An 11,099-nucleotide genomic window follows, 5' to 3' on the forward strand; every position below is an offset into this window, starting at 1 on the left:
ATTTTTACCACGTTAGAATGATGATGCATTTTCTTGAATATCACCAGATGAACCTTCCTTACTTCCTCTTAAATAGTCTCAAGAAAATGTCTACAAACGTTCAAAAGAAAATTCAGTGCATAGAAAACACCATGTATCATCATGGCCTGATAAAGATATTAGTTGAGTTCCATATTCAGAGTATAGGGGATAACTGGGAGAGTTTCTTGGTTAGGAACCATTTTGAAGAAAGATCCCCAGAAAAAGCCAGCAGTAGTAGGACCCCCAGAGGAAGGAAGAGAACCATAGAAGGGATAAAAGAGAAAGAACCCAAACTCACCTAGAATTATCAGAAGAAGAGTTGCCCATAGTAGACATATTATAGAGAATGAAGAAAGGGAATATTAAAAGGAAGAAAGTTAACAAAAAAGCAAAAGAAATACCACAAATCGGGACCCTTCCTCAAGTAGAAACCTCAGAAACTAAAAGAAAGAAGGTCCTGGGAAAACAAAACTCAGGACTGAGGAGGAGCACAGGGTTGAGTACAGTCCAACAGACAATACCCAAAGCTACATAGTAAATTGATCTTGAGGGAAACGAGCCAACTAAAAACCCTGAAAGTCTTCCAAAAGGATCATGAGAATCATCACTGAGGGTATCACCACCTTGCAGCTCAACTCTGAGAAGCCCAGTGCATAGTCTGGGTATTGACCCTGTCCAGTAGGAGATATATGACTATATAGATTTGTTGGAAAGAGAGGAGACAACAACCAAGGAAACAATTCAGAGTCCTGGAGAAGGGAGCAACCAGTTAAATGAACCACAGGAACACTCAACCACAAACATTTTAAAGTAGGATATTATTGAATTAGAAATGTTGAACGGGTATCTCAAGAATTAGAATCAAGCATTGAAGGCACAAAGTGAGATCCAGATTGTAAAAAGTGACAATCTCATCCTCCATTTGAGCTTGTGGTATAAAAAGAACAAAAAGTTGAAGAAGGAAAATAGGATGATGTAAAGAGAGATTATTAGCTTAAAATATAAAATTCTTATGAGAAAACCTAGGATGCCAGTAGCTTCCAAAAAGAGGAAAACAATGAAACTTGGAGGTGATGAAAAAAAAACACAAGTGATTGACAAGGATGAAGTGTATGAGGACATATAAAACCTCTAGTCTAGGGGAATGTAGAGTCCAAAGATTGTCTTATAATGACACCCCTTTTTGCCTATGTTTCCTCTATTTTCCTACATTTTCTACCTAAATAATGCCACATCCACCAGGTTTTGATAAAAGTAAGTAATGATATGTCTTCTTTTTCATGTTTGATTATATGCCTTATTGTTTTGTTAAAGAATGAAATTGGCTGCAGAATTGGTTCGTTTCCATAGCTAATCCAAATTTCTGTAGTTGTCTCCATTGTTTGCAAGGTTCAGAAGCTCCAGGTCAGCGATGAAGTATGCAGATGGATAGGGAATGGTCCCATCATGGATCCCTTCCTATCCCCTTGAACTGGTTCATCAAGATGATCGCAGGATATCACAGTCAAACCCCAAAGTCAACCACAAGATCGTCGCCCAAACGAAATCTGAGTTTCATCAAAACCTTATTGATTTGCTTTCAGAATAGAAAATCGAAGGTTTAGCGATATAGTTAGTTAGAACAAAGACATATAGGCTTAAATTACTCATGACTGTTATGCTAAATACTTGTTATAAAAACTATGACGGCACTGTTATTTGGTGCGCGCCGGATGATGTAATTTTGAGACAGTTTGTTAAATTCTGTTTACAAGAAATAGAACTGAATTTGCATGTGTATGTGTTGCATTGATTGGAGATTATGGACTGATCTGTGGAGGGCCCCTATGACAGTGATAGGTATTTAACCAAATGCAATTCGATTTCTTTCCATTCTTTTGAATACTCTGTTTTTGTGTGGGAAATGCAGTATGATGAGTTCACCAGTGAATCGTTGTATGCATGAGCACTTTCATCTTCTTTATACCTAGATTAATTTTCAATTTGAATTGCTTTCTGCCTGGTACAACACAGTTATTTCATTTTCTTTTTATCTAAAATAGTTTAATTGTGTTTTCTCCATAAGTATAGATCCTGCTTAGAATATCTTGTTTGAATAAGATTGAGTAAGTAAAGGTGTGAGAGGTTTCTTCTCAACAATTTAATTTAGACAAAACTTCTTTTCAATCTAATAGAATAGATTTCTCTTAGTGAATTAGAGCTGTAGCCTAAAGACTCAAGACAAAAACCCCAAAACAATCTAACACAAGTAGAAGTTAGAAGCACTCTCATATCATCCATAAACTAATTCAATAGAAACTAACTCTTAAGAAATTAGCTCATAACTTTAGGGATTGAGACATTAATATAATCAACGACACCATCTCCATATTAATCTTAATTTTAGACCCTAACAGGGACATAACAACATGAGGAATCACTTCTAACACATATAGTGCATTTGTACTTCATCAATCTACGCACCCTGGTTGACAATTTAAAGACATTAATTTGGCCAAACAAATTACATGGAGAAATTTACTTCACCAAGTTGGATCTTCGTTCAGGATATCATCAAATTAGAATGAAGATTGAAGACATTATGAAAACAACATTTTGAACTCATGAGGGTCATTATGAAATTTTGGTCATGCCTTTTGGCCTTACCAATGCACCTTCTACATTTCAAGGTTTGATGAATTCCATTTTCAAACCCTTCCTCACAAAAATTGTGGTACTATTTTTGATGATATACTAATATACAACAAGTGTTGGAAGGATCATGTTCAACATGTTGAAAGGGTGCTCAAACTATTGGAGGAGACACAACTATATACAAAAACCTCCAGATGTTTCTTTGGAGTACAAGAGGTGGAATATCTAGGTCATATTGTATCTCATGAGGGTCTTAAGGTAGACCCTAAAAAAATTAAATCCATTAAGAAATGGAAAATCCACACAACCATAAAGAATCTACGAGGATTTCTCGGGTTGACAAGGTATTATCACAAGTTTGTTAAGAATTATGGGAGAATAACAACACCTCTAACAACATTACTGAAGAAAGATGCATTTCCTTGAACTCCAGAAGCAACTAAGGCCTTTGAACATCTTAAAAAGGAAATGTGCCAAGCACCGGTCTTAGCAACACCAGACTTCACAAAAAAAATTATTGTGGAATGGTATGCCTCATGAAATGGAATTGGTGTTGTTTTAATGTAAGAATGAAGACCCATTTCTTTTGAAAGTTGTCCAATCAAAGGAAATTAGTTACACAAACCTATTTATGAGAACGAAATGTTTGCAATACTACATGCACTAAAGCAATGGCGAAATTACCTAATGGGAAGACACTTTAAGGTAAAAACGAACTATGATAGTCTTAAATACTTTTTGGAACAAATATTATCTTCATAAGAGTAGTAAAAATGGGTCACAAAAATGTTGCGTTATAACTTTGAAATCATCTACATAAAAGGGAATAAAAATGTTGTTGTAAATGCACTCTCAATAAAATATGAAGATGTGGAAGCATGCCTTTGTGCCATTTCTATTATCCAACCAGATTGGATAACCGAAGCAAGGGATGAATGGAACAATGACAAAGAAGTGTGGAAACTCATTCAAAAGTTTCAACAAGATCCCAGTACATATGATATATTCAGATGGAAAAATGATTCATTATGGTATAAAGATTGCTTATATCTTTGTAATAATTCCCAACTGAAACAAAATATTATTTTGGATTTGCACACCTCTCCCTTAGGAGAGAACTCACGATTTTTAAAAACTTACCACAGGGTCAAGAAGGATTTTTTTGGGATGGCCTTAAATATGATATTCAAAATTTTGTGGTGAAATTTTTGGTTTTCCAACAAAATAAAATTGAGACAATTAAGACCCTGAGTTTGTTACAACCTTTATCCATTCTATGTCAATGTTGGGAGGAGGTTTCAATGTATTTTATCACATGTTTACCCAAGTCCGAAGGAAAGAGTGTCATCATGGTGGTAGCTGATAGACTTACCAAGTATGCACACTTATGTGCATTATCTCATCCATTTAAAGCCAGTATAGTTTCTATTCTATTTATGGAAACAACTCAAAAGCTACATGGAAACCCAAAGATTATTGTAAGCGGCAGAGATCCCATTTTTACTAGAAAACTGAGATAGTGAACAAATGTTTGGAAGGATATATTTGTTTCTTTGTATCTGATAAGCAAACACAATGGGTCAAGTGGTTACCTCTGAGTGAATGGTGATATAACACTTTCTTGCATACTACAACAAAAATGACCCCACTTATGGAACTTTATGGATATCATCCACCGTCCATCACATCATATTTAAGAGACAATTATAAGGTTCAAGCAATGGAATATCACATCGAACATCAACAACAAGTTCTCCAACTCTTAAAGGATAACCTCACTTTTGTGCATAATTGAATGTAACAATAGGAAAATCAATATCGCAGTGAAAAAAGTTTTGATGTAGGTGATTGGGTATTTTTACGGCTACAACCATACATAAAAAGGCCCCTCAAGCAAGCTAAGAAGGATAATAAATTATCACCAAAGTACTATGGTCCTTACAAGGTGTTACAAAAGATTGGTACTATTGAATACAAATTGGAGCTTCCTACATCTTCCCAAGTTGACCCAGTTTTCCATGTTTCATGCTTAAAGAAGGTTATAGGTGGCAAGCTTCCAGTTCAAACAATATTGCCAGAACTTGACAAGGAAGGAAAAATCACATTGGAACCTGAAGCAGTCATGGAAAAAGGAACTTGACAACTACGAAATCGATCAATTTCAAAGTATCTCATCAAGTGGAAGAACTTACCCGTTGAAGATTCCACATCAAAGGACAAGAATTTTATACAAAATCATAAAAAAACTACTCAAGTGTTGAGGACAACACTTTTTTGAAGGAGAGGGGCATGTTAGGTCCCTATAATACTAGTGTAGCCCCTTATTGTTATTGTTGTTCCCATGTAGTCCCCATATTGTCATTATTGTGCCCCATAGAAACCTACTATTGTTATTGTTGTGCCCTTACATTATTATTGTTATGTAGGCTCTGATTATATTGTGATCCCTTAGACTCCTATATATAGAAAGGAGGTTTTTTCATTTGAATCATCAAATATTTGTTCACTTATGTAATGTAAAAGATGTCTCCCCCTCGAAGAGGATAATTTTTAATTCATTGATCTATCTATTTGTGAGTTGGTTGCATAACAATGGAAGACTACATTAAACTTCAAGTTTTTTATGCTTCTATAGGTGTTGAGTTAGATGTAATTGAGAAGTATAAAAAAATGTTGGAAGATGAATAGATGAAGCAACATTTAGACATATTACGTAAATCTATGTAATAACAACTAACCATCGAAAAACAATGTTGGACAATGTGGAAGAAAATTAAAATATTACACCTATATTTTAAGTTTCATTGTAAGAACATAGAAATCTTTAGATATTTACATGGCATTTGATACTTGAACAACATAAATATTCACATAATGATGCTTCTGAAAATTAATTCAACATAAAATGACACTTAACTACATGTGATGCTTGTAAGGAAGTTGCCAAGGTTATTGATGTATAGACCATTAGACATCCATGATGTAGAAATTTGTTCGAATTGGAAATCCAAGGAAGTTGTCTTGATTGGGGGTTATACCAAAATTATAGACCACATTTATTATCTCTACAATGATTAAATTCTACCATAATAGTTAAACCAATCAAAAATTAAATTTATAAATTTAAAATATTCAATATGTTTTTATATATAAAAATGAGAGTAATATATAATTTTACAAAACTTTAAAAACATGTTTCAAAAAAATAGTAATTAATACAAATTCAATAAGAATTCACTTTGTGTTCATGAGCTCTTGGATATATAGTGATATGGTGTGTTGTTAAGGCACTCATAGATGTTAAGTCATTGGTTCAATTCCTCGCCCTACTTGGGTGTTATTCTTGGACATGACCATGATGTAGCCTCACCATTGCTGAACTTACAAAAAAAAATCATTCACTTTGTACCAAAAACTATAGTCCCTAACTAACAGGGACTAATAATATTTTATTATGATTGATTTTTTAATGGTTATGATTATTAAATATAAAATGATAATATGGTAAGTTGTTTGTTTTTCCATGACACATTTCATAACCTTATAAGAGTCTTTATGTTGGCACTCAAGAAAGATATATGCTTTATTGCAAGTGGTATAGGAGTTTATTTGCGCACTTTTTTTGAAAAGTTATTTATATCCATTTATTTTTTTCACATTTTATTAATAATGTAAATACTTAGTTCGTCTATTCATCCAAAATTCCAATGGAAATTTTGAGAATGGTAAGTTTAAATTTTGTAATTTATGTAATGTGACTGCCCTAGGGTTTTCAAGGCCTTGAATCCATTTACTTTCAAAAGTGCATTTTAAGCAACGAAAATTCACAATATCATAAAAAATTATCATCAAATTCTAGCAAAAAACAATAACTTTGAATAGTTAAACTGCACCTAATGTAAATCCTAAAATAACATTTTGAATGAAAATTGTAAAATTATGTTATCAATTAGATTATATCAAAAATTTTACTTAAAATTTATTGGTTTATTTTTATTTTATTGTTTATTCACATAAATCTTAAAATAACATTTGAATGAAGAATTTGCAATAAATAGACTATGTTATCAATTAGATGATATTTAAGATTTTAATTAATATTATTATTATTTTAAAGGATATTAAGTTAAAAATTTAAAAATGCAATAATAAAATAAGTATAATGGGCTTTCAATTAAGTTTATTTTGGATGATTGGGAAAAATAATTATTATCCTTGCTATTTAGATTCAATTTCTACAAACGACATAATGAGCTTTATTGTAATAACAATGGGCCTTGTTTTAAAGTTTAAATAGTGTATATTCTCCATACATTTCTCATATATATATATATATATATATATATATATATATATATATAGATATATATATATATATATATATATATATATATATATATATATATATATATATATATATATATATATATATATATATATATATCTATATATATATATATAGCAATCGTTTTAATTGGAATGAGAGATGGCTCTAAAGCATGACGGCGATGGCGAGTACAGCTGACCGGATGTGGAGGTAGACATGTGTAGCAAGTGGCAGGCTTGGGGGTTTCCACATAGTTTGGTCTCAGGGCTACGGCCATCCCTCCATTAACCCTGCTCTCTTTGGCCTGCGGTGGGTTTACTGCGTTTTACAGCGACGGTTTTACTATTACCTCGATTCCCCATTTAGGGCCGCCTCCCCCCTCACTATCACCTTTCCATCCTTGATGGTTACAGGCAACTATTGCTAGTATACCCCCAACAACAATGGACCTCAATATTGTCGACTATTCAGAGGACCCTTTGTCGAAAGGATCAGTCTCGTCATCGCCGCATTCTAAAAGGGTAGACCACATTCCATTCAGTTGTGAGCTGAACAAGGCCATTGCTGACCTGCCTCCAATCTCAGGGCCGTTTGGCTACCCGGTCATCTTGTCGGACATTTCCCCTACCTAGTCATCCCTCTCTACCTCACTGGCTTCCCCGTCCTTGTTAGGGTTTGTTATGGGTTATCTAAACCCTAACCTCCCAGAGTCTTGGGCTGACCCTCCTTACATTCCCCTCACAAGCGGACCTTCCTCCATTTTGCATTGTTCGTCAACTCCCCCACATTTAGCACCTTCGTCCTCATCACACAGCCCTGAACCCCTCCCTGGAAACCCTAACAGCCCATCGGACCTCTCTGGTGTCCCTCAATCTTCCCCTCCCCTTGTCCCTGAGGATCTCTCTAACCCACGAAGCAACTTGGACACAAGGGTGCCACTATCGGAGGAAGTAAGGCCCCGGAAGAAGGCTAAGTGCTTCAGATCAAAGATAGACGACATTTTCCTGAGGTTGGAGGAAGATATATAGTTGGCGAAATCTATGGATATCGCGAATAGGGTCTTGGTCAGAAGGATTCGTGGTCGGAAGTACTCAGCAAAAAGACTAAAGGCATGGGTGTTCAAGGTATGGGGCCATCGACTTGTAGATCTACCCACTGTACAGACATTCGTGCGAGGTTGGTTCGCCTTCAGGTTTGCTCGGCCAAACCATACAAACTGGGTACTATCCTCATACTGGCATTTCGACCAAGCTTCGATCCACCTGAAGCGATGGTCGCCTCTTTTCGATCCGGAATCTAAACAGCTGTGGATAGGACCAATCTGGGTCAGGTTGCCAAGGCTTCCCCCACATTTCTGGTCGGAAGATATTTTTAAGAGAATTGGGAACTCACTCAGTTCGTATATGGGCTAAGATAAATCCTACCTCGTTATTGGGAAGATGTCTTATGCCCAAATTCTAGTACATATGGATATGCGAGGGGGCCTACAAGAGTTTATCACTATCCAATGGAGGAACTTCAACAGAAAGCAAATCTTGGACTATGAAGGTGTGCCCTATAGGTGCCGACGTTGCCATAAGGTTGGCCATGTATACAGGGATTGTCCCCTAAACATAAAAAGGGGACAGAGGACAAGGGAAAATGATCAGCATAATGATACCCCTTCAAAGCCAACATAGCAAGCGCAGACGACAGTGGAATAGCCGGTTCAAGATGCAGCCGAGGGAATCGAAGAAGCTGACCCAAGTCCCAAAAAGAAGTGGGGAAAAGCTCCACTCAGGCCACCCTCTCCACCGTTGACGAGAGCTTGGGCAGCTTCAAGGGAGGCTTTTACCGTGGGTACGACTCCTTCTATCTCCCCTTCTGGTATCTCTGCTTGTGATAATCTTAATGTATCTGCATTGCATACTCATGTTATTTCTTCCCACCCTGTGGGCGGTTCGATGAGCTCCCTCCCCCCTCCCTTGACCTCCTCCCCCCCCCCCCACCCTTTCCCTCACAGCATCCCTTCCCCAATTTACATTGCCCCATGGTGGCCCCTCCCTCCGCTGACCCTTCTCCCCAACCCACTCTTCCGGAGACCCTCCCTCTTTCCCCTCAGGTGCCCTCCCCCTGCACGGACCACCACTATCCAACGCGCTCTAAGTTTCGCTCACTTGGCAAGGATGCAGTTGGCTTCGGGATCATTCCCTTCCCTCATCTCCCAAAGCTTCCCCGTGGTCGACCTTCCCAGCTCACCAGGGCTAAACATCAGGCTGGAGAAGAGATTGCCTCAGGCAGACAGACAAAAATCCCTTGGGGTCTTAGAGCAGAGGATGCCCCCTCCCCCCTCCCTCCATGAAGATCCTCTCCTTTAACTGTAGGGGGCTGGCTAGCCCTGGGAAAAAACTAGCCCTGAGACGACTGTTATCCACTGAACCTGTGGACATCATCTTCCTACAAGAAACACTTGGACCAGCTAGTTCCATCACACCTCTCCTGGAATCCTGGCTCCCGAACTGGTCTTTTCACTCCTTGGATGTGATGGGCAGATCAAGGGGGATATCATTAGGCTTCTGCACCCATTCTATACAGCTGTTAAATGTCTGGGGAGGGGTAGGTTATTTGGGCGTTGACATCTACTCGTCGACCCTGGAATCCTGTTTAAGGCTCTTCAACATCTATGGGCCTTGCTGAGACCGGGAGGTTTTCTGGAGGAATCTACTCACCTCCTCCACCATGCAAGGAGACAATATCATCCTCGGAGGTGATCTAAATTTCTCAATGGGTTACGCGGAGTCTTGGGGACATAATGCACAAATGGATACTCTGTCGGTATTTTTTGAGAATTTACTGGACTCCCACAATCTTATTGACATTCCCACAGCAAAGATCCAGCCTACATGGAGGAACAATAGAACTGGAGAGGCCAGTTTGGCCAGAAGATTGGATTGTTTTCTCATTCGTGAAGCTTTGGTCAACAAAGGCTATCATGTTAGACAGTGGGTTGGTTCGGGAGGGGTCTCAGATCATAGGCCTATCTATTTGGAATTACAAACTGCCCATAACAAGCCAAAGGCTCCCTTTAAGTTCAACTCCACATGGTTAAAGGATGCTGGTTATATGAAGGTAGTTAGTGACTATTGGAAGGCTCACCCAGTGGGCTCGGAAGGCCTCATTGCAGAAGGGTTTGCACGAAACATGAATGCCCTGAAGGAGCTTTCAAAAGAGTGGGCCAGAAGGAAAAAAGAACAGGACGAGCACCAGCTCAAATTAGCAGAAGAAGGAATAGCTAAAATGGAGGAGGATTCAGAGGGGATACTTACCTCTCAAGATCAAAAGGACAAGTTAGCTGCCCTCCTCCAAAAAAGGGCACAAATACTGAAAGACAGAGAGGAGTGTTGGAGGCTTTGTAGTCAAGCAATTTGGCTCAAAGAAGGAGATGAAAACACTAAGTTTTTTCACAGACATGCAAATGGGAGAAAGGCGATTAACACTATATGGGAGCTCAAGAAAGAGGATGGCACCTCTGTTAAAACCTTTCGGGGACTTGCATCTCTAGCAAGTGCACACTTCAAAGGAATTTACAAAGGAGACCTCAATCGCCACCCTGGCGGAGGTCATGCACATTCCATAGACTTTCCCCAGATTTATGGATGAGGAAGCGGAGCAGGATCTAACTAAGGAGGTGACTCTAGGAGAGTTGGAAGCAACCCTCAAATGGTTAAAAAAAGATAAGATTCCTAGACCGGATGGATGGACTGTCAAGTTTTACACAACTTTTTCGACATTATGGGATATGACCTCCTGCAACTAATAGAAGAATGCCGAATGAGGGGTAGAATGTGGGAGAGCTTTAGCTCTATTTTTATAGCCCTCATCCCCAATCTGATAATCCCTTGTCCTATGATGACTTCAGACCCATCTCTCTGTGCAATTGCATATACAATATCATAGCTAAAATTATTGCTAATCGCCTCAAGCCCATACTATCCACCCATATCTCCCCTTAATAGTTTGCTTTCCTTCAGAATAGACAAATCCACGAGGCCGTTGGCACTGCACAGGAACTCCTCCACTCTGTTCAAACCAGGAAACTCAAAGGCATGATATTGAAGATCGACCTGTCCAAAGCTTT

General features: G+C 38.1%; 1 protein-coding gene across 1 annotated transcript; it reads left to right on the forward strand.

Annotated features, from left to right (window-relative positions):
• The first annotated feature begins 9,745 nt into the window (after nt 1-9,745).
• LOC149228239 (uncharacterized) lies at nt 9,746-10,621 on the forward strand. Its single transcript, XM_089380716.1, has one exon. The coding sequence runs from the start codon at nt 9,746-9,748 to the stop codon at nt 10,619-10,621; it is 876 nt and encodes a 291-aa protein (XP_089236842.1).
• The last annotated feature ends 478 nt before the right edge of the window (nt 10,622-11,099 follow it).

This window comes from Pinus tabuliformis, chromosome J (genome assembly GCF_031772625.1).
Source record: "Pinus tabuliformis cultivar Carrire ecotype Pingquan chromosome J, CPIR1, whole genome shotgun sequence".
NCBI classification, from domain to species: domain Eukaryota; kingdom Viridiplantae; phylum Streptophyta; class Pinopsida; order Pinales; family Pinaceae; genus Pinus; species Pinus tabuliformis.

Coding starts and splice junctions, on each gene's coding strand:
- LOC149228239 (XM_089380716.1), top strand. CDS start 9,746: ATGGGTTACGCGGAGTCTTGGGGACATAATGCACAAATGGATACTCTG.